This window comes from Amblyomma maculatum, chromosome 4 (assembly GCF_055883805.1).
Source record: "Amblyomma maculatum isolate TAMU_Amacu chromosome 4, ASM5588380v1, whole genome shotgun sequence".
Lineage (NCBI taxonomy): Eukaryota > Metazoa > Arthropoda > Arachnida > Ixodida > Ixodidae > Amblyomma > Amblyomma maculatum.
The window spans coordinates 51,140,722-51,165,279 of NC_139347.1; the positions used below are offsets into that span (position 1 = coordinate 51,140,722).

The following is a 24,558-nucleotide window of genomic DNA, read 5'->3' on the forward strand; positions in this document are numbered from 1 at the left end:
TGACGGCGTTGTGCCCTGGAGTTCGACGTAGAGACGATGTCATACCACTAGAAGTCTTCTACACCCGAATGAGAATGATCAACGACGAGAGGAAAGGGGCGCTCATACGTGAAGCGATTCCCCTATGGCATAAATAAAGCTGAAACCATAGAGTAAACTACTATATGCAAAAGCCATATCTTTACTTTCAAGCCGAATCTACGCGTAGCCATACAGATTGCCCTCACGCAACTCCAGGTTTAACCACACGCTAAACTAAAGCAAATTTTTTTCTCCACCCGGATATCTCATCTGCTATTTGCTCTACACGTTGCCAAAGGAAGACGGCTAATTTAACCATAAAAAAATGACAGCCACGAACGGTAGCTTAGCTGCGTTCGTGAGATCCACTTTTTATTTCACAACTATACATAAGACACGTGTGCCGTCAATGGGCGCAAATTTCGTCGTTTCCCGCGCAGTATAAATACGAAGAAATTGAACACTTCACCAATGGCGGAAGGCCTCAAATTGGAAGGGGCTGTGGGACGTCCCCCGCCTGCTACGGATGTGTATACATTCATAGTTCACCAACAAAGGAAATCCTCATCAAGGAACAAACCCACTCCCAGGTCACAGACTGCCGTTTCAGGATATGCTGGGAACTAGATTGCTGAACTTGCCTGCAAACAGCAAATGAATTAGAAACCCCTGCGGTCCTGTGCGTAAGAACACGGCAGTATGCGGTTGTACCAGTGCCGGTCTTCGCAAATACAGAAAGGCCGGTCTAGTCAATGCACAAATCTCTTCAGCGCCACGTTGGCGATGACAGATGCTCCGGTTGTGAAGCCCGACAGGAGGCATTCGGATGGCACTAGGCCTCTTGGTCGCCGAGTACCTCCATGTGGCCGTGCCTGTAGAGGACGTAGTGCTGAACGATGAATAGCACGTCGAACGCCATGCTGATGAAGCTTAGGCCCACTTTGACCACGTTGCCAAACAGGGACGTCCAGTCATCTGCACACACGAAGGGCGGTAGGGCAGTCCAAGATCAGGGAATAAGAGGGGCGACCCAAAGTAAAAGCGAAATAGATGCAGTGAAAACTGAACCAAACGATGTACGGCGCTACTGTTTGCTACGCAGCTAATATAATTCTGTTCAGGTTGATATACGTCTAACCAACATACGGCTATCATAACTACCATAAAAGCAAGCCTTGATTAACCTTCCCCCGCATGTCGCTGTGTAACACTTCGTCTTTTCCATATATTTTTCAATGCCCACCGGCTCGATAAAGTTGTTTCGCCCACACAGCACGTGTTAAAGGGTACCTGAAATGCTACATGCGGTCATATTTTAATGCAAGAAATCCATAGATATGGTCCTTATGAGCATTCGAGTCAAATTTGAGAGCTTTTCTTGGAGCGTACAATTTACAAACGATTTTTAAAAACTGCTCCTGACGACCGCTCGCGACCGACTGGGGCGAGACATCCCAGCGTGCGTTGCGCGAAAGCCTCCCATGTGACGTCGCGTGGTCTTGCCGGGCGCGCTCGCTCATTGGACGCTCCCAAGTTACGCGGGCGGAATGAGGCGTGTTGGGGTGCCTCACGACTTGTTTACTTCTTTCTGTCTTGCGAGCTAGCATGGGCTGAGTTAAGGGGAGAGTAGAAGCATCATTTACGATCACCAATATATTCAGATCTAATAAAGGTAGCTTAAACATTTTTGCTTTGCCGTGACGATTGATGGGATATCTATTGCTCGTGCGTGATTTCTAGATTTCTTAATCAGCTTTTCATGAGACATATAACTCTGACGGATCACACTCACAAGATCGAAAAGCTATTTTGCAGCATGGAAGCCTTGCTTCAGTTGTTTCTATTGATATTCAAATAATGGTACTGCCTCGCTGCGCCATTCTGAGGAACGCCGTTTATTCGAGAAAGCTTTAGTTGACTACAACTAGCAATTTTTTTCTGGAATTGTGTTGACCAGTTTTTTGTGAGTTTATATTTTATTTCGAAACCGCTCTCGTACTTACTAAAATTTGGTCCTGCCAATATTTTTTTTAAAATAAATAAGCAGTCAGACGCGCTCATAGCGATGAGCACCGTCTAACACAGCGCGAAATGCAGTTAGCACTATTTTTGTCATTTATGCAAGAAATATATAGTGAGATTTGGGACAATTATATAACGTCTTGTTCAGATATCCGAAAAATATTTAATTTAAAGCTTTATATGTGTACGAGAAAGCGCTAAGTGTTTTATCTCGTCATGTTCGCAGATCACTGTTTTGTACACCTTCGAAGGTATACTTTTTCGAAAGCTCATAATATTTTTATTTTGGGACATGGTAGAATGTTTTTCTCGACATAAAAGAAAACTTCCCCTTTTGCTTCCGGCCGCTGAATGGAAATTTCGCTGCAACTAGCAGCGATAAAGGCAATTAGCTATTTCCTCCTCCCAACGGCTCAAGATATAAGAACAATGGCGGCTTAGCACGAACTTTCGAGATTCCAGCCCAGTCAGCGGGCCCCTGCCAGGGATAGCTTTTGGCTAGTAAACGAGTCGATGACACACTCACTGTAATTATAGGCGATTAAGCACATCTGTACAAAGCTTAAGGTTCCCCCGGTGAAGTCGAGCAGGATGTTCCCGATGCTCCAGCCGGATGTAGATTTCCTCTTGAAGTTAAGGTATGCCTGCATAAAGAAACGCCCGGCAAATGCAGCCGCATTGTTAAGACGCCATGAACACTTTCAAGCGGCGAACAACGACCGTAGAGACCTCCATTACGGACAAAGGGTGCGACCGACGATATACGCACGCGCTTACCGCCGCATGAGCTGTGCCAGGATGAATCACGCAATTTTCCTGCAATGTTCTTCCTAATTGCACTTATTAAAGCGAAAGCCTTACTTGGTTATGTTGTGTCCGCAAAACCTGTCATCAGAACGTGTTGCCGGATGTGACCATCACCTGGCGATGCCCTATCGAGTCACTGGTCATTATTATTATTAATTAATGATAATAAACTATAAAAATGATAAAAAATGGCAATGATTATTTGTGGTAATAATTAATGAATAATGTAAATAATGATGTATGATCAATAGTTGGCGATAAGAGAATTACCGATAATCTTATTAGTGATAAGATATTCAATATAAGATATTACGAGATAGTTATAATTAGTGACATGTAGTTAGTAAAAACTTCGTGGCTGCGCCAATGCTTTTGTATTCTCCCAATGCAGCTTCTGCAGTGACATGAATGCAGTGCAGTGAAGTGTTTCTTGGCGACGAGCGATGGTCTACGAATCTTTCGCCCTTGCACCTTTCGTTTTATAGAAGTCTTCAATATTAGGCGGGCTATGTGGAGGACAGTTTTTGTTTCTTTTGTCGAATACTGTTTCCGATAGATGAATTGCTAGTTCTCTTTTTCCAACGATATGATGTATTTATTTGCGGGCAAACAAACCCGTCTTTCCTGCCTTCTATTCTATATATCAGTAACTAACGCACAGACGGCTGTTATTTATTGATGACGAATCTTTATCTGTTCTTATCGAAGTAAATGCTATGGCGAATAAACCAGTAACGGAAGTTAAATGACGGGACCGTCAGAAATACAAAAACGAAAGCGGATGTCCACCTAGGTGGGTTGCCCCGTTAACGTCGAATTGCTGCGCTGGGCTGAGCGAGAGGGTGGGATGCCACGTAGTCTGCGTGTTCATGTTAGTGATGGAATCGGCACCTAACTGATTCGAGGTATCCAGAACATGATATCTTCAATGCCTTAGCAATAGATGCCCCATATGTCTTGAATATCCCCGTCCGTCCGCTTATCTGAAGCCTCTCGCCCTCTTCTTCGTTTTCAAAGGAGAGAGGGACAGATAAGACGAAGAAATAGTGGGACCATTTGTTCAGAACCGGGTCCCTTGTTCTGACTGTAACTACGTATACACTGGCGAAACCGGTAACATTGAGAGACGCATAAAAGAACCTTGTAATGACTTAAGAAAAAAAAAAGTGAGTTCGAACGCTGTCACCTAGTACGCCGTATCAACAGGGCCAGGCAAAAATATCGACTGGCGCCAAGCACCGTGCTGACAACCGTAAAGAAACTACTTTCTCGCACCTGACATCGTTAATCATTCGAACTATTAGTCACGCCCATAACCGCACCCCTAGAAATCTCAACCCTACAGGTCTAGACACGCTTCCTGCGCCACCTTTTAAAGCATATTTACACCGCCTTCCCACCTTGCTTAATTTTTATTTGAACAAAGCTCCCGTACGGGAGCCATAACATCTTGTTTGTTTGTTTTTTTGCTTTTGTTTTATTTGGCTGACGTTCCGTTTTCATGTGTCAAAGGCGGTTTTGCTTAACTTAACCAGCACTTGTTTGTCGATGGCGACGAACTCTTGTGAAGCAGTTTCTCGCTTCTCGATGTTGTAAATATATAAACGAGAGAAACGGAAATAACGATTGTCTGACGGCTGAAAACAGCCGGCGTGAAAGTGGAGCGATAGACGGTCGACACGTGCTTTGGTGAGAATTATAGATCACTGACATCGATGGCGAAGTTCAAATGATTTCAAGGGGCACTAGGTTCGATCCACAGTGACGCCGGATATACGCCGGTTTTACACGGTACAAGTACAAGGTTTCCTCTTTCCTGATGAGATGAAACGCTTGGGAACTAGAGGCGCAATTTAACGAATTTAACACAATAGGTCAGCAAGACCGAGCAACTGCCAGTCTGCCTCAGCCGAAAACAGGTAAACAAATAAGATGGCCAGCTAAACTTGCGTCGTTTTTCATTTGTTTGTGCTCGAATACTTTATTGATTGTGCGCGTGCTACTTTGAACAGGAATATCGATAAATAGCAAGGACAACGAGGTAGCCTTTCCCGCGCACTGTGCTTTAGAAGCAATATATCATGCTTTCTGCTCTCTTTGTAAATAACTAATGAAAAGCATTTATGCAATGACTGTAATGCTGCTATAGAACTATTCCTTCTCTCTGATTCTACTGGAATATGACGATCGTGACCCCACCTTACCGACTAATTCCAGTCGTAGGAAGGGCATGAAGAAAAAAGAATTGTGCAAAAAAAAAATCACAGTGGCGAACAATTCGAATCAAATAGTCACATTAGCAAATCAACATTTCTATAGACGCCAGAACACTACATTAAAGTGCACGCCTAATGAATAAGGACGGCCTTATAGAGACACCATGCGCGAGATTTTGCAACACTGTGAGCAACGCATGGTTTGGTTTGGTTTATGGGGTTTTAACGTCCCAAAAGCGACTCAGGCTATGAGAGACGCCGTAGTGGAGGACCCCGGAAATTTCGACCACCTGGGGTTTTTTAACGTGCACTGACAACGCACAGCACCCGAGCGCCTTGCTTTTCGCCTCCACCGAAAAGCGGCCGCCGGGGCCGGGATTCGATCCCGCTTCCTTGGGAACAGTATAGTCGAGCGCCGTAACCACTGCGCCACCCCGGCGGGGCAACGCATGGAATACGTGTAATAATCATATGTAATCAGTGATGTTTGTAAACAAACAGCGTCTAGTGTGCTTACGTATACCCTTCTAGTGAAAAAAAAATATAGTTTTTTTTTGTTTTTAAATATAGCTTTGGTACCGTTCTTTGTGATGGTCAAGCAATAACCCCACAACAGGATTTGGACAATACCATATCAGCCTGGCTGCCAGCGGTTGCCGGCGTGTCATTTCAGACAAAGTTTATGCGGTCAGCCTTCTTAGCGCATACCTGGGGCATGTACTTGGTTAGCGTGATGACCAGCTTGCAGTAGGAAAAGTAGTAGAGGTACAAGAGCCACGGGCTGCTCCAATGGCGTCCCGCAACCAGCGTTACCAGGCCAAACACCGCGGCGCCCGCCCAGACGGCGCCCAGAAGGAGGCGAGCCGCCAAGGAGACCCGCTGGGTCTGGCTCTGCGGATGACAGAGAAATTTGATGAAGCGACTATTTAAGTGAGGCTCTGCTGCTCCATCAATGGAGAGAGTGTCAAAAACTCGCCGCGAAAACCTTGGTTGGGAGACGTGCAAGAGCGAGATGTCTCCCGAAGGTAGTGATGAGAGAAGTGCCTGCTCGATTTCACTGCTATCACTTCACTGCCTTCACACCGGGGCCCCTTTTGGACATGCAATCGCATACTCGTTGCGACGTCGCGCAACTGGAAGAAAGCGAGGGGTAATCTCCCACGCTGCTCGCATTATATAAGGGTAGAAGCTCCACGTACTGTACAGTGTCGGCGTAAAAAAGGAAAACCCAGCACGTCAATTCCACAGTCGCTCGCTTTTCTTGCAGAGGAGCAGGCATGAAAGCGAGAGAAACAGAAAGTAGTGGTTTGATTTAATCAAACCGTTCGATACGGATGACACTGAAATCGAGGGGGCTCTGTTCAGAGCAGTCGCTGCAGCTTTCTTCTTTATAGTTTCTTTATTTAATTAAACCTTTTGAACAGTAAAATAATTACAGATAGGACACAGTGAAAACCAATATATGTATGTCCAGCTTTCTTTGACATTGCGTTAACAGTGATGCAACAGTAAAATATTTCAATGTAGCGTAATGGCCTTATAAATGCTGTGTTCGCCAGTCTACATATCTTTCGCTAGAAACGCGTGAATGGAGGCGTGCTATTTATCAACTACACTTAATTGTGTTTCTAAATCTCAAACCCTGCTCGGATTCGTGGTTATTTAATTGTCATTCTAAGCAGCAAAATGCGACTACAAATGACCCTGTGCAACGAGAATTTCCTCTTCACAGGTAAGCTGCCATATACAAAGAACGGCAATCGAATCAGAAAAATTACGGGGGCGCAGTTAAGCTTGCATACGTGCAGAAATGCGAAAGCATTACGAGTTCTATGCTTAGTTACGTTTCTGTTTTGCATTTTCTTGCTCATCGCAGCTGCTTAGTTGTCGTTTCTAATGGTCAAATTCTGACGAAGTCGAATTATGGGTAGGGTCATTCAAATTTGGAAGTCACTACTGAGTTGGCCACACTCAAATTGGGTTGTACTCCGACGAACTCTGGCGCTGCATGGTTATACACAAACACAACACACACACAAAAGAATTAAACCAAGACGTTCACATCGATGACGCACTCGCTACCAACTGCTTGTTAATTGTGATACGACGAAGAAGAATACATCACAAAAAACGTAGTTTTTTTTTTGGTCAAATTCGAACGAACTCAAATTTCAGATGTTCAGGGAGGCCAAATTTCGGCGCTTGCCTGCCTAAATTTGGAGGTCACCAATGAATTAGCCATACTCGAATTAGGTTAGTCATCGATTTTGGTAAAATTCTGAAGCGGTGATATTTTGGCGTCCCAGGAGCCCAAATATTTGATGTAAGCCATTCAAACTTGGAGTTCGCTACTAAAATGGCCATGCTCGAATTAGGATAGACATGTTTGGTCACAAAACAGACAGGTTTGGTCAAATTCTGACGAGGTCAAAGTAGGGCGTCCAGGGGGCAACAGTTTGGCCCTAGCCCATCTGAATTTAGAGGAGACAATGAATTGGCCATATTCCAATTAGGTTCGACATCACTTTCGGTCAGTTCTGACGAGGTCACATTTTGGGTGTCCAGGGGGCCAAATTTTGCTGGTAGACCATCCCAATTTGAAGTTTACCAATCAGTTTGGCACATTTGAATTAGGTTAGACATCGTTTCTGATCATATATTGATGTCATATTTTGGTATTCCAGAAGGCTAAAAATTCTGGGGTAGCACAACCAAATTTGGAGGTCACTGCTGAATTGGCCATACTCGAATTAGGTTAGACGTCGATTTTTTTTTCTCAGATTTTGGAGAGGTCATATTTCCGAGTTCCAGGAGGCTAAATTCAAGGGGTAGCCCATACAAATCTGGACGATCACTACTGAACTGGCCATACTCGAATTTGGTTAGAAATTAGTTTTGGTCCAATTCTGACGAGATCAATATTAGGGGGTTCAGGGGCCACATTACGGCGGTAGCCCGCCCAAATTTGGAGGGCACCACTGAACTGTTCCTACTCGAATTAGGTTAGACATCAGTATTGGTCCAATTCTGACGTGGTCAAATTTTGTGGACGTCACATTTTGAAGGTGGAGCACCCAAATTTAGAGGACACGATCGAGTTGGCCATACCCTAGTTAGACTGGATACCAATTTTGGTACCATTATATTAATTACCCACGCAATGGATTATTGAAAGTTTGTAAGGTGTGTGCTCTGATGACAGGCTCTGTCCACATACACTGCCGACACACTCAGCCGACGTGCTCTGTTCACGCGATTCAAGAGTAAAGAAAGGTTTTCGAAAAGTACACGAGTCGATCATTAAAACCGTGCTCGTTCAGTGTCAAATAAGGAAAAACGTTCGACAGGTAAAATAGAGATCGCCGTATAGCAGTCCTTGTAGTAAGGCGAATCGTTGAAGGTGAACGTCACGGGTTTTTGGAGGTTCACGCATTGGAAAGTTTACTATAAGTTATTCCGTATGTACAGAGTACAATGCGAAATTTCGGATGCTTACGCGAATATATCTTCAGCCACGCAGTCCAGTTCAGGCTGCGCATACCTGTGTTTTGGTGCTCTCAAATAGACACGCATATCTTCTTTAAACATACTTAACCACTCCGAAGAAAGAGGTGCGATGCCGTTGTGAATTTGAACTGGTTAAGAAGCCCTGCAGTTGCGTTGCAAGCTGGCATCCAGACCCTGCTCTCCTCACAAGCTCGTAAAATACCGAAAACTGTGTGCGAATATTCTAGAGAAAAGGTATGACCGTCATCCTGAAGACAGCGTTATCATCATACCACTGCAGTTTGCCAGCATAAACACAGAACCGCAAAAAAAAAAAAGAAAAAAAAAACACCTTCCCGAGAGTACTGCAGGATCAACACTGGAGAAATGCGTAAGACTGAGCGTTGCTGCTATGGTAGTACGGAGGGATTGACGGCGGGATTGTACCTCGTAGATGCAGCACTGCACGGCTGTGATAAAGGTGGCCAGTGCGGCATGTAGGCCGAATACGATGTCGTTCAGCTCCACCGGGATCACGCCTGTCGGATGCAATGCTCGGTACTCCGCCTGTTCGCCAAGGAAGATGCAGATGCTCATTTGTAATGCAAATAGGTACAAGCCAAAGCACAAGCAGAAGTGGTTGGCTCATCGGCGTGAAGGTTGTCTTTGTCAGATGAGAGGGGGACATGGCACCCGAAAGCGCCTCTTCCCAGCCTCGCACCCACCATTATTAAACTCGGCCGCAATCAGCAGATGTATTTGAGGATCAGCCCACTGACTGTCAACGTCGCGCCAGGCCGACATCGTGTAGCGCTGTGACGTCCCAAAGGTATTTACTGAACTCGTTCCCGGCGTCGTGGATCGCCGTTCATAGTACGCCTGTCAGGTTACTAGCGTTCGAAGATGTCATTTTAAAGATCACACGTCATCAACCATCACGATAAAAAGCATAAATAACTTTGGAGCTGACTTAAAGTATATTTTAAGCATTTGTTGCTTCGAAAACTTGCCCATGGGGGATCGTATATAAAGAGGAAGCTCATAACATACTTTCCACATATAACAGGTTGACGAAGCACGGTGGCGGTACCTCTATTATAATAATCAAGAACTTGGAAAGCATTTTCAGTTGCAAGATGGTTACGTCTAAGAAAACAAAAAGTAGGCTCTAACCGCACGTATATATACATGTCTGTCTCAAATTCTTTACATCAGCATACCGGAGAACCTAAATCTTGAAAGCTGCGCAAAAATTTTTCATTACCGAGTATCGTAATCATCGGCCAATTTTTTGCCTACTGGCTAATCTAAATGAAACCTCAGTCGGTATTTCGTTAGCATCTAGGATAGACATCTCGACACCCATCGTGCCGGATCTCGCGAAGGCCGTCCAGTATATAGGAAGTGCTTACTTGTACGACGGGGCTGAAGTACATGCCCAGGTTGAAAAACGAGTAGGCCAGGAACCCGGTAAGGTTGAGTCCCACGAAGTCGAAGCTCAGCCCCTCGACGCTGCGCAGTGCATAGGGAAATGTTTGCACGTGAGCGCATGCGCACACTGTCATATGAACGTACACCACGACGTATACACCGACAAACGTGATGGTGGGCACGTAACGACGATTTTAATTTGAGTTCCATTTCTTGTGACAAATAATATTCATCCGCTTATCCGTCTCTGACTCGTGCTTGGAAAATACTTTGTTTTCCAACAACTGTGAAACACCTGGAAGATGTGACCAGCGCAACATGAACTTATCCAGGCGCCAAAAATGAACACAATAAGTAGAGGCCGGGATTGCCCTGCATTCGCCCTTCTGCTTAGAGAGCCGCTGTTTTTATAAAACGGCGGTTCGACCCAGCTCGCTGGCCTCAATATTAGCTTAATTAGCCATGTAAATCGGGAACCATTTTTTTTTTTCATACGCAATTCTTGTCTCAGCGCTGAACAACCCTGCATTCTTGCTTTTGACCGTAAAGTCAGTCAGTTCAGTCGTTCAGTCGTGTCCGACTCTTCGTGACCCTATATGGACCATATCACGCCACGCTTTCCGGTCTCTCACTATCTTCCTTATCCCTATCTTTACCGTAAAAGCATACGGCAAATGAAGGGTTTGACTATAAATTATATGCACAACGCAAGGCATAATGATATCGCCTCAGTTCATTGAGGCCAATATAAAAACGAATAAACAAGGGCACGAATTTTAAACCTTATTAGTGGAAACCTACTTACAGACAGCCTTACAGGAGGGAGGGGTGTTTTAAGCCATCTAATGGGGCTCTCGAAATATTAGTGGAAGCCTGGGCCTTTGGAGGGGTGAGTAGCAGAGTTCTTCTTAGCTTCAAGAGATTTGGCATCTACAGCGATCCACACGTATAAATAGTGCCCCAGCAGGAAACATCACACTGAGCTCTAAACTGAAGAACTCCGCCAGTTTTATTCAACCTGCGTGTTTGAAGGCTTCCACGCTATGGCGTTTCTTAGATCTTTCGTCACCTGACAGAACTTACCGGTATTTTGTCCAGCTAGCTCGCTCCATACTTCTGCTGTGCGCTCCGCAACGATATATGTAAAATTATAACTGGCTAAAAGCTGAGGTGGTCCTCTTTGGTTGAAGAGGAATATCTGTTTCAAAGCGCGATTTTAAATTTGTCTACCTTACCTCTTACCGCTAACTCGTTGATAATCTTCTACCATGCTACAATCACAGCAGTTTCTTCTGCAAGACTGCGCTGATTCAAGATCATAATATCCTGTGGTCACTATACCTCAGCTCGCATGTGCGCGCAACACGATATAAAGTCAATTTTATTTTTAGTCTCGTTCGGTCTACTTCCGGTTCTATCAATTGCGAAAAAAGGCACCCATATCTCATCAATTGTTTCAGCATGCGCTGCGTGTCCTAACGTTTAAGGGGGCTCTCCTGGAGAAATAAGTGAGACACTGAGGCAGTGGAGTGCTCACAGAAATCGGCGGCAGGCGATCTTGGACTCTGCGCATGCGTGACGGCGTTGTGCCACGATTTTCGGTTCTGTTCGTCTGTTTCATTGCTTGCTCCGTCATTGATTGAACATAATTTGCTCTCTGTGTGTCAGTATTTCTTCTTCCTCAAGCTCCAAGCCCTATCCTCAATTATCTGCCATTGTCAGGCGCCACTCGGCGTCTTCCGCATCACGTATACCTTGAAAATGCGAAAATATTTCGATAGGAGCGCGGACAGCACTGGCTGTATCGCCGAACGTGGCAGCGCGCAAAACGCTGCGGGACCAGTAGTGGCATAGCCTGATTCTGAAAGGTTCTCCATTTCTTGTCTCACAACTACCCAATGCTTAAGAGCTCTCGCACACTCTTAACCACAGTGCTCGTAACTGTTCCATTAATTTTTCCTAACGTGTGCTGCACGTGAGAGCAATTTAATAATTCTGGTGCACTATACCCGTGGATGGTTTAGATGACATTCTTTTCGGCTTTAAACGAAGGCCTTATAGCTGACAGCTGCTACTAAAAGAAATGCGAGAAACGGCTTCGCTCTAGATAAACAGCGGTTTAACAGAGTTCCTAGAGTTATAATGGTTTCCCGAGTACACGGTACCCCAGTAGGCGGCCACAACCACGTCGAATATGCTATGGGGTGTCAGTCTTCTAGAAGCACTCACCACTTGAGTTTCCAGTTGAGGTAGATCTGCGGGTAGAAGGAGATGGACCATGCCACGAAGTAGATCCAGCCGACGACGTCACTCAGGGTCTCCAACCAGGCTACATTGAAGATCTCCACATGGACAAAAGCCTCGGATGTCCTGCGTACGACGCAGTGTGAGGAATGTCACCCTCAGTGGGCGGTGACAGAAATGTGAATGAGATTGCATACACCGTCAACTCACACACCGAGTTCAGTAGAACCAGTATTGATAGAGACGGGCACGCGACAAGCCTAGTGGGCTTGTAGCGCCTAGTTGGTGGCTGAAAGCGCTCAGCGGCCGTACGATGTTTTTCTGTGCGCCGAGAAAGCCAGAAACCATTGCGTCGCAGTGGCGAGTAGAGATACTTTGCCGAAATAAGAAAAGACGTGAGGCTGTTATTACCGCTCATCTAGAAATATCCTTTTATAACCAAACAGCTAACTGTAATAGCTGTGAACGTAAATATTATATTTTAAATAACATGCTTTTAGTTAACATGACACCCATCTTTTCTGGGTTAACGTTGTGTGAATAAATAAACTTCATGAAGCATATAGAAGAATAAGAAGTATTGCCTGTGATGGGGTGTGGTAAGGTTCAGCCAGTAGGCAGACAATGATTTAGAAAGGAAACGCTGGGAAGCACACGACGTTCGGTAACTATTACAATGAAAATTTGTAATCTGTGAATTATGATGACACGAACATGTGTTTTAGTGCTTATTGACTTGAAGATATATGATGCCAGACCATTTTGACTACTTCACGAAAAAAAAAAAAAAAAAACCGTTGTTCTGTGGGGAAAAGAAAATTACACGAAGAACTTAATTTCGTGAACTAAAAAAGCCTCAGTATATCAGTGTTACGTGCCGCCATGCAGATAGGTAATAAGATCGCTGTCTATAAAATCATGATACGGAGAGCGAGTAGCCGGAAGTTGAAAAGCAAGTTGTTTTAATATGCGTGAACTAAAACAATATTAGAAGGTAGCGGTTCAATGTACGAGGCAAGTTTTAAGCTATAATCCTAAACTAACCGTTAAAAAAATGTGGCCCTGTGACATGTAGTAATAACGTGCATACAAAATTGAAGCTTTATTTTTTTAATTTAGGCATATGGCAGCCTCCATGAAGCCATTGCATAAATGAGGCAAGGGAAAAAAAAATAGCTTCGAATTTTAGAGAGAATAAGGGCACAGAAATCAGAATATAAGCAAAAGGCAACGAGTCCTAGAACATTGTGCACTATATAGTAATGAACGAATGGTTGCCAGTAGAAAATTACAGACCTCAGTGATGAAGTGCAACAAAAAGAAGGCGTAAGATTAAGACCACGGGAATTTGCAAAGCAGGCTTTACTGACGTTCAAGTAACTATTTAGGTATTGAAAGGGAGAATGAGTCGTTGTGCGTAGTATATATTTTGATAATCTATGCAGCGGCGAGATCGTGTGGTGTAACACTCAGAGCGTAGGCACGGTACAATAGAAAGGAGGACAAGAACCTCTACCGTTGTAGTAGACGATGAATGGTATTGACTCATTCTGAGCTGATTTAAACTTTTTAATATGACATTTCTCTTGAAGGTTCTAGCTGGCATAGCCATAATCAAGGATGCGGTAGATGTTTTACACTATGGGTTCGGTTTCCTTTAGGACATTACGTCACGCGCGAAGCAAGTATCCCGAATGTTGTCTGATATGCTTTGACTATGACATATATCGTGAGAAAACTTTAATGCTGGTATGATTGTACTCTGATAGTTTTTAAATTTTTTGTAAATCCTGTCAACGAAATGAGTGCGTACGAAGGCAATAAAATGTTCTCCCAGAAAAGGAGACGAAAAATATGAATAATTTGCCATTCCTTGCAACACCTACAAAATTTAGCAAATTAATCGTCAAGCTATTCACGACCCAGCGGTGTGTTAAAATATTGATACAATACGCAATGACCGACGTAAATGGGGATTTCATAAGATACACAGAGCAGCATGCCATTAACGTATAACAAGAGCAGAAGCGAGTCTATAAAACAAACCAAACAATAACATAGTCCAATCAAAGTATGCAAAAAGGGAACGCTCTTCATATATTTAATGAACGAGCGAAGGTTTACCCAGAACAGAGTTCAGCTTATGCAGGAGCTTCAGACTTGAAACGGTATTGAAAGCTTCAGGTATATCAACAAAAATGCCGCGAACGTATCCACCTGAATTTACTCATAATGGCTGACTTACGTCGCAAGTGAATCAGATTATTTATGTAGTGGTGCTCGACGGAAATTGCATAGTATATAGTAGTATGTTCAAAGGGATTTCGTGACGCAATTACGCGTTCAAGCAACTTTCACGAAGAGTAAAAAGATATAAATATGCAGTTGGACAGTAATGCAGACTAACTGGATTTATGCAAAGGGATTACTTTTGCGAGCTTCCAAGCACAGGGAACCGTGACGGTGGATAATGATTTATGAGAGATGACGGTAAGGCACTTGAGCAGCGAACGTGAAATGAGTTGTGTTATCTGAGAAGGATCTCGTATTTTAGTGCCTAAGCAAATAATAAAACACCTTTACCAGAAACTACGACAGGAGATTATATGATGTCTGAGGCACCGGCGTCGCTGTCATGGTGAGTGACCCCAGTGCTTGATATGCCACGGAGATGCCGGACACTGCTGATGGCTTTGTGGCGGGAAAGGGATTACAAACGGACGCGCCTACTACGTGCTTATGCCCCTCTCAGCAATATCGGTGTACGGCAAGGTCCTTCAGGGGAAATTTGAGTCTCTCTCATAGTGCAAGTTTCATGACCAGAAGAGAAGTTTAGAGGACCGCTTCGTAGCAAGCTGACACCTGCTTTTTCTGCTTTTGGCTGGCTCTGAGAGGGGCATTCAGTGAGTGGCCACTTCAGTGCAAGCAAGTGAAAATTAGAGGCGATCATTCGGAACACGGTGTAAGAGTAGTTCACCGTGATTCGGAATGATGCGGAGGAAATGCGATATCATTTTGCTTCACCCCGCCAGTGTATTCCAAATCAGATTACATTGCCTTTCGCTTACCAGTCTATTCTAGTTCTGATTATATTCCATTTCCTATTCTATTCTGTGATTCGGTTTGGCTCAGCTAACCCCAGTGCAGCCTCTCCTTCCCCTCCCCTACAAGTGGAGAAAAAAATGTTCCTCCCTGCACCCGCCAGCTATCATGGCTGTCAGGTGGAGCCTTCAAAGTTCACAGAGACGCCGACACCAGACAATGTTACGCTTTCATCACACTCCTAATGTTATCGCATCAAAAGCGAAGTCGCTGACTGTTTTTCATTCGAAGGAAGAGAAGTCCGTTACTCGTTCGAGCTTAGATTGTTTGTGAGCGCGGCAGAGATATTCTATGGCGTCTGTCTCCAAGGGTATGATGACCCTGTTGAGTTACGCGAATATACTAATTTGTACACACCATGTTATACCAAAAGTGCTACCAATAAGCATACCGTGCAAAATGCGGCACATGCTTCCTAGATCAAGGCACAGGCACAGAGGGCTCAGAAACTAGATGTGCTATTGTACTAGTTCACTATAATTAAAAGCATGGCGCCGTACCTGATGAAGGGCAGCGACGTATTGAGCGTGACGGTAGCGTGACCAGCTCCGATGGCAGACACGTTGACCCAGGTGTGCTCGAGTCCTTTCACGGGCAGCCATGGCGGTCCGGGTAGGGCGACCAGGTGGGGACCTTCCAGCACGGAGGCATGCGCCCACACGCTTGCGTTGGGAACGCTGCTGCGAAGGCGGCGACTCTCTGGGCATCTTTGCTCGCGATACGTCAACGTCGCGATACGTCAACGTGCAATAGCGGCCGCGCGTTCTAAGGTTCTGTTTTTAAGACGGCAAGCATGCGCAGGTCCTTACCATGGCAATATATAAAGGTTATTGGCGGTGTCAAGTTGCTGCCGCCGAGCCTTCCCACAAGCTCTTCTCCGCACTTTTTGAGTGCACGTGACTTTTGAACTGCTCTTTGACCTTAGAGCGCGTATACTGAAACTACCAAGATTCCCGCAGAAATCGTGAATGTAAGAAAGAAAGCTATAGAAAGGAGGGAAACGATGAGCCAGGTCAAGGATCCTCGCCCAAGGTACAGGTTCTTATATGAAAGAGAACAAAGGCTTTTGCTGTTTTATAAGCAGTTTTTCCCCTTTCACATAATATCTCAAAAGTGATCTTTAACTTCACTCGAGAAGTCACGCAGAAACTCACCTCCTACAACGTGATTGTTCCGTTTCATATTGAAAGGACATGCGCCAAAAGTTTCGTAGCCGCCTCCAGAACTTGACCAGAGTGCGACCACGTGCAGTGCGCGGCCGTTTTTAAAATACGCACACGACGAAACGCCCGCCATTAGCGGACTCCTGATCTGAAAGATATGCGCGTAAGCCACAGATAGCGTTCTCCTTTATCTGTGCGCTGATTTTGAGAAGACTACAGCAGCAATCTTCCTCGGTAGTTAGAAACGCCTTGTATGTTGCCGCACCCTCTGTAAGTTGCAGAGCCGACACTGAAAATTTTGGCTCCTTTCGAGAACTTATGATTTAGTAGATTTTTTTTTTCTGCTTTGTCGGTATAATCCACAGCCAGAAACTCTTTAACGCGACAGCTTTAAGGCTATCGCGCTAAACAGGGAAACACAACGGAGCCGGCGTTGCCGCAGGTAGAAAATTTGGATTGGTCAAAAGGTAAAAAAGAAAATTTACACAGGGTGAAGTGGGAATCGAAACCGCTCAAAACCTAGACACGCTACCCCTAAGCCAAGCAGGCATATGTCTACGGCTAATGCGGATATTAATATCTAAGACCGGTAGTCTTTCACATGATGTGGTAAATTACGACTTTATGCTAATACCTATGTGCTAGATTGAGATTAAAAAGAACAAGTAAGAAAATAAGTGCCATATAGAACCCACATAGCAAAGGGAGAATAAAAAAAATCTAAGGGTTATCATTGCTGTAGGGAGCCTACGTTTACACTGCTTTAGGGTGCCTCGACGCGCACCCTACAGACAAAGAATGATTCAAGAAAATCGGAATTACCCAAATGCAACTCGTGATTTCTGTACTTATTTCTAAATTATTAATCGCTTAATTAAATTGTGTCATTTTTACATCAGCTTGAAATAAACACACAATTTTACTTCCTGAAAATTAAAACTTCAAAATGAAAGCTCTATGCATATCTAATAAACTGTGTGTATACGAACAAAAATGAGTCACACACATGTGATATTTCATTTTGGATAGTATAAATTTATGCGGCACCCCTGGCCACTGTAGCGTGCGACGTCAGCGCAGGTTAAAGAACTCCAGGTCGAAAAAATTGCCCACAGCGCTTCACAACGGCGTTCATTATAGCCTGTGTTGCTTTGGGATGTTAAACCCCACAAACCAAACGAAACCAAAACTTGGACATAAACAGAACACAGCTGTTTGTAGGCACCGAAGTTCTGTTTTTCACTGACTATAACGAGCAACCTGAGCAAACCGTGCGAGTATGTCGGAATGGAGCGATGCGCAGACAAAATTTTGACTCCAAATTTATGGGAGATGGCGCCCGTTGCAGGCGTTCAATGTCCGAGTCTCGTCATGTCACGCGTCCTTGTATTGATAAGCCAAGCATTTACTTCAGGACAAGCCTAGCCTATGTGGCTTACACAATTCCTTTTTTGAAGAAGCCATACCCGAACAGAATAAACAAAGCAAGCAGGCACGAAAAAGGTAATCCCAATAAATGGAAAGCGGTACTAACTCGAGGTATATGAAGAAGCCTCCTTCACTTCCGATTGGCAGCATTATGTCACGTGTTGATACTTGGAGCTCCAATGCGCTGCCTGAAAAAAGAAAAGGAAACAACATGCAAAGGGTGTGTGTGTGTGTGTGAATATATTAACCTTTAGAACAGCGAATGGAACAGTCTCCTATCCGATTATATGACCTCCGAAATCGGGCACTAAAGCAGGATGGAACGGAATAAGTTTTCAATGTTTAGAATACATGTCACTAATTTCGAATAAGGCTGCACGCAGTTTACTACTACGGCTGCTTCAATATCAGGGCCTGCATATGAAGATATTGCTCATATATGACCCTCAAGCTTGGGCAATACGGCAGAGCTCAGACAGGCTTACAAAAATTGTGGTTAATTAATGTTTAATTTCCAATTCTTCGAGGCCATGTCTCTTACTTGGCCCCAGTAAAAACATCCGATTCGTATTAGTTGCTGTATTAAAACTAGACCATCTCATTCAATTTGGCTTTTAAAATAATACTAATCCTAAGTGCTTAGTAAAGAGCAAGGTTTGCCGTTAGTTTTTAAATTCAAGACACCGCAATGCACTCCCCAGCCACCAAATGCACTGTTTCGCATCTTAACCATTAGGAAATACTTGGAGCTGCGGGAGTAGTGTTTACGGCAATCGTCGAACGAGATGCACCGAACCTTGAGCCCGAAAATATTCTTTTAACGTGACAGCTACTAGGATCATGTTCAGGAAAAAAACCAAGCGTAGTAGTTGTCGGCGTTCTTGTGGCGAGAGATCCCCCTTTTACAAAATGGGTCGTTACGTCACAGAAAATTGAGGTTTATTAAAACATAGGACAAAATATGATTGTATCGTCAGAGCATACACGTAACTTGAACGTCATTATGACAATGCAAGAATGCGAAACGCACTTAGTACACTAATAATAATAAGGTGGGGTTCGAACCAGCAACCATAATGTCGCGACTCAGGCGCGCAACAATTAGGCATTCGAAGCACATTCGCTTGGCTTCGTTTAAACGGAGACCATGCGCTTTCTGTGGAAAAAAAAAACAATAAAAATAAAAAAAAAAAACAGAGAGTACGTGTTTGCGAAGTGATTGTACAGAGAACCCGGGACACATTAATTAACGTCATATCCTTAAAGTTGAATTTCTCTCGAATTTTTGTTGACCGTCATACCATGAACTTCTAATTACAATCAATGAATTAATCATACGTCACACCCTATCCGTTTCTGTTTCACGCAGCCATGAAAACGAAATGGCATGGCCAATTACAAAGTAGTAATTGCAGGAAAAGACCCAGAATCACATAGATGCAATGGGGCTTTTGATAAACATAAAATTTTGGGTTGAGGAGCGACATTGTTAGTGACTTTCGACCACTGCTACCCTTGTGGATCGTCATTTTTTGACATGCAATATAAATGCAGAGTCTACGAAGTAGTTGTATATATAAGGGCTATTTTTTAAACCTATACCAGCTACACTTTATAGTGCAGCAAAACACCATTGGAAGCATTGGTGTTTTGCTACACTGGTGTAGCTGGTGCAGGTTAAAGAAATGGCCATATGGTAACAAAAATGTAGACTGCGCAAAAAAGGTCAATGAACCAACTCGCCCGCAAAAATATTCTACTGCCATATGGTGCGACGTCTAAATTGTAACGGGTATTGCGCCAACGTCCAGGCAACGCCCTGAGCCTAGAAGACTGTAAAAGAAATCACGAAAGCGGAAATTTAACGCAAATCTCACTTAAGCATTCTAATATAACCAATCCTTATTCACTGAGCGCCGCCGCTGGTGAAGTGGTTAGGGCGCTCGACTACTGTGCCCAAGGATGCGGGATCGAATCCCGGCTGCGGCGGCCGCTTTTCGATGGAGGCGAAAAGCAAGGCGCTCGTGCGCTGTGCGATGTCAGTGCACGTCCCAGGTGGCCGAAATTTCTGGAGTCCTGCATTACGCCGTCTCTCATAGCCTGAGCTACTTTGGGACGTTAAACCCCATAAACCAAACCAAACCAAACCTTATCCACTGAGGACAACTAACAAATGAAAGGACGAATCATGCAAATATGAAGTGTCATATCAGCAGCAAATTAACATGCAATAAGCATATTACTTAGCTCACACTTCAAGAACATTAGACTTGATTAAGCGGTCTCTTGCCTCTGTCAACCGTCCGTTAACATGAATGCGTTGATTTGCAATAAACTAAAGTACGTATCAGCAATTAGATGTCCTCATAAAACGTAGTTAATGACATTGAATCTATCCAGTTCTGTAACGTTAGACTCTGAATTTAACCACATCATTAGAATCTCTCAGTATGAACCCACTAATCCTTAGACGCCAACTTTCTCGCTTATGTGTATGCCGCAAATTATTCTACAGGTTTCCAAAGTTGCGCAAAACCAGTTTCAGTCCCACCGGTGTACACGTCACCTCGTGTGTTTAGCTCCATGAGTATTCAGTTATTACATAAGTCCCTTATGCATTCAAGAAGTCTATTTTTTTTCTGGTTACAATAGTACAATGGAATCTTCTTACCGAATGTGTTGTCACTGAGCGTGATTCCGTAAGGTGTAAAAAACACCTAATGTTTTACTTTGCTGTATAAATTGTTGTTACCGCTTTTACTTCATGACAGCGCTCTTTTTATTTATGCTGTAGCTGTCTGCGTGTTTTTTATTTATTACTTCTTTGGTCTGGTCACTTACCAGAGTTTCTTGTGCACGTACTATTCCCGCCTCATAGCCAACCACTTCCCTTTACGTAAAGCCCCACTAGGGGCCTTCAATGTTCTAATATGTGATGATGCGGTTTGTGCATGCAACACATAAACGTGTAAACGTTCATGTTCAACCTGCCATCATGGACTGATGGCAGATAGCCATTTGCTACGAAGTTGTAAACAACAGGTAAGCAGCTGAAACGTGGTGCGTTAAATATTTCAGGCGGTAGGTAGCGGTAAGCACACAGCGCTTGCCTCATTTAGGTTGAGTTCACTAGCCGGAACAGCGTCATACCGTCTGAGAACATCGCTCTTTCAAGTATGAACGGGGAAATGACATTACTCACGCAACATGTATATGGTAGCGATAGAGGTACGGCTTTTTGTGCAGCTTATACATTACGTGCACTTGTGGTATAACACCGCGATGCTAGTTTATCTCTTGGTCTACGTGACATCAAAGGCTAGATACAGGCAAAAAAAAAAAAAAAAAACTAAATAAAACGGTCGGACTGACGCCAAATTCGCCCTGAAGCTTTGCGTACTCAAAGGAATATAATAGTTGAACCGGGGCATTTTACATCCTTAAACTCACCTTGGGAAGTGCCGAAAATCAGTTTTCGCCGGAAACTGGAGTTCGGTTTCATCCCGACAGCGTTAAGGCTCATGTCCTGCAGGAACTCGCCGTCAGAGCTCTCGAAGAATAATCGCGAGCATGCCTTCTGGCAGGTGGTAGTTGACAGGTGGCATGGCAGAGCACTGATTGGCCGGCGAGTTGCGTGACGTCACGAAACCACATGTCATGGGCGATGTGGCGGGAACTGTTATGGAGAACCCGACGGGAGTCGCACCCGGAAACCTTGGATTCCAATTCAAACACATTGCCCTATAGGCCACGCAGACACGTTCGCAAGACTTGGTTAAAGCGGGGCTTCAGAGCCATGCCGGGAGGTATTTCGCATAATGGGATACCTTAAGACTTTGTGCTAATGAGTAGGTGTTAGACAAGAGTGGTCCAAATAAGGCGATTAGGGATTAACCGAGTGCGGTGTATGTACGCGAGCGAGGATCGGCAATAGCATATCCGCGGACGGGAGCCATTGCCCTGCCGCCTTAACGCCCGTGAGTTTCCGACAATGTCAACGCCGGATTTTGAGGAGAACAGGGCCTTTCATGTTAACGCATTAACATTTACAATAGCTGAAAAACATACCATGTGACATGAAATAAAACGCCCACAGCGCTTCTGTGTGTACCGTGATAACGGAGAAATTATGGACAACGCTTAGAAACGTCAGCGTAAGAAAGACCACGGAATCTGCACATACTGACATTTTCTTCGATGTAAAAGTTTAGCGCTCGCTATCCACGATGCTGGGGCTCGTAATGGAAACACCAAAGTGATGCTTCGCACCAATTCGACACTGTGACGTAGGTTTATCTCTGTGTAACTTGGCCGGTGATTCCCCGTTACCCCGCTAAAAATCTGGAACATTGCTCAGTACACGTGGTGTCATGTCTCTCTCTTGGGAATGCAGGTCAAGGCGTCCCGGAAAATGGCTTTTCCACTCATATTACGCTTCTAAGATGAGCGTTTTGGTTAAATTACGAAAGGCAAGGAGTTTTTTCCCTCGATAGTTCCAAGACTAAATGTTCAGCTTGCATGTTAGTGCCCATAAGGTACTGGTAACGTAATGTATAAGAAACGCGCTCTGAAGAATAAACCTAAACCAAAGCTTCAAGGGTGTACGCTCAAATGTCGCTGCTTATTCATTTAATTTAATTGTAAGTTGAGTTCAAACGATATATTAGCTCATAAGCCCGTGTTTAAGTGCTCCTTGTTTTGCACAGTAGTTTGAGCAACCAGAATTTAAATTCCAACTTTATGAGCAGAATTGTTTTGGCCACACTGAGAGGCGGCTTCTCGGAGGCGGACAGCTTTCGTTGATTAACTTTACTCCTGTATATGTCACTATTACTCTAGTTCTACATAAGTTTCAGTTATAACTAGAACTTTATATGAAGTTCCACTTATAAGTGGAACTTTTCTAAAGCGTATAAATAGATTAAGTAAGGATAAACCGCTAGTGAGAACCGTAGGCGCGGACGAAGTGTGCTCATTTGGGTAAGGTTTCATTTGACGCAAATCATTTATTTAGATGCGCATTTATTCATTCTGCGCATTTTCTCACGAAACAACCGACCGCAATAATTTCTTCTTTATGCAGAAACGTATCGAGAAATTATATTTCTATCTCGCGCTCACCTGTGCCGGCCAGCAGCAGGAAGGAGACGCCGAAAGCCGCCGCTGCCATCGTGTGTCGCTCTTTGCAGTGGCCTCTGGGTAAAGAACGGTCGCCGATGATCCTGCATACAGAATGAAGACATTTATGGTCACGTGCGTGTAATATTCTTCATAGCGGAGTAGTGATATGAAGACGATCGCATGAAACTGAACCTGCTCGGATTCAGGTGCTCTAGCATCGTTCATTTTGCAAGAGTGAACAAACTATCGCAATTTAGGAGGTCCTCTTTTATCCTCCGCAGAAACGTCTTTATCGAGGCGTCGGCGACTATCACTGTACCGGCGTTAGACTCGTGCTCTATCAGCCGAGTCAGCCACGCTGTCTGTAAGCTTATAGAGTAAGCATAGTGAGGCTTCAGAGAACAAGAATAAAGCGTAGACATTCACAGTAATAGTAGCAGCAGTACTTTATTTGTTCAATGCTATTAACCTGAGCTGAGCTTAAAAGAGGCAGACAAAACATGGCCCCCACCCACTCTGACGAGGGCTGCACACAGGGTTAAATAGAGTGACACTGGTGCAGAAAATGCAAACACATTCTCAACAAAACGCTTTTCATAAAAACACGCGCATTAAGTGAAAATCAAATTAACGCGCAGGAAAGTGATAAGGATAATTGTAAAAATCTATGCAGTAACAATAGCACTAACAACCCACCATCTAAGCGGTAAAGCTGCTACATAACTTTTTTTCAGCGGAACGCAATTACACACATTTGAGTACGAAAATGAAGAAGGTGCGATGACCTAACGCTATTGAAATACAAACAGTAACACAAGAATGAAAATTGTTTGTGGTGCATTGATAACATCTGTCATTGATAAAAGTTATGAAGGAGGAAAAAAACAAAAGAGCCTCACTGGTAGCTCCTTCATCAATTTCTACAAGACATTCAGAGCTATTTATTACACAGGACAGAAATTTGGTTACCCATGTCTTGAATTCCCTAGTTAGTTCTGAAGCTTGTAGTGCATAGGTGATCCACGCAGAAATCATATTTGCTATTCTTAGAAAGACAAATATCACGAAAAGAAAAGAAGTCCTCCTTAGTTATAAAAAATACGAACTGCTGTACTCGAGTTGTAACATTAAAAAATATTGAAAAAATGTAAAGTTTAGAAAATATTTGTTTCACTAGCTGAGCTCTTCTACAGTTTACAGCACACGATGCATGTAGGATCTTTTCCAATGCGAAAACAGTACGTGGGAATAGTTTATTGCTAGTGTCCACACGAGATTACAGTGTGCAAGCTGTGAATAAATAAGAGCAATATATAAATTCTTTTCATCAGTTGTGGGACAATATGATCGTACGAAAGATTACGATAAGATTTACCAATTTTAATTTTAATGCTTTTCACATAAACTGTCCTTCCTAGACTACTGCGGAATCGCGAACAAAAGTCTGACAAATATTCCCTTGTTGAGTTTCCAAGTTATTAAACCATAATTTCATGTCATGGTCTATTGGGTTGCTT

At 43.9% G+C, this 24,558-nt stretch overlaps 1 protein-coding gene across 5 annotated transcripts in view; it reads right to left on the reverse strand.

Annotated features, from left to right (window-relative positions):
- Window positions 1-331: 331 nt before the first annotated feature.
- Window positions 332-24,558, reverse strand: part of LOC146190984 (uncharacterized) — a 49,702-nt gene continuing 25,475 nt past the window's right edge. For 3 of the 5 annotated variants that reach the window (XM_084601397.1, XM_084601400.1, XM_084601399.1), the window contains exons 2-10: window positions 23,042-23,142; window positions 18,027-18,108; window positions 15,830-16,009; window positions 12,213-12,353; window positions 9,965-10,064; window positions 9,000-9,119; window positions 5,775-5,957; window positions 2,570-2,687; window positions 332-996 (exon numbers count right to left, since the gene is read on the reverse strand). In XM_084601397.1, coding sequence (XP_084457523.1) covers window positions 854-996; window positions 2,570-2,687; window positions 5,775-5,957; window positions 9,000-9,119; window positions 9,965-10,064; window positions 12,213-12,353; window positions 15,830-16,009; window positions 18,027-18,108; window positions 23,042-23,142 — 1,168 coding nt within the window. In that variant the 3' untranslated portion in view covers window positions 332-853. The remainder of the gene's footprint in view (window positions 997-2,569; window positions 2,688-5,774; window positions 5,958-8,999; window positions 9,120-9,964; window positions 10,065-12,212; window positions 12,354-15,829; window positions 16,010-18,026; window positions 18,109-23,041; window positions 23,143-24,558) is intronic. The other 2 variants (XM_084601398.1, XM_084601401.1) reach the window with 2 other exon arrangements.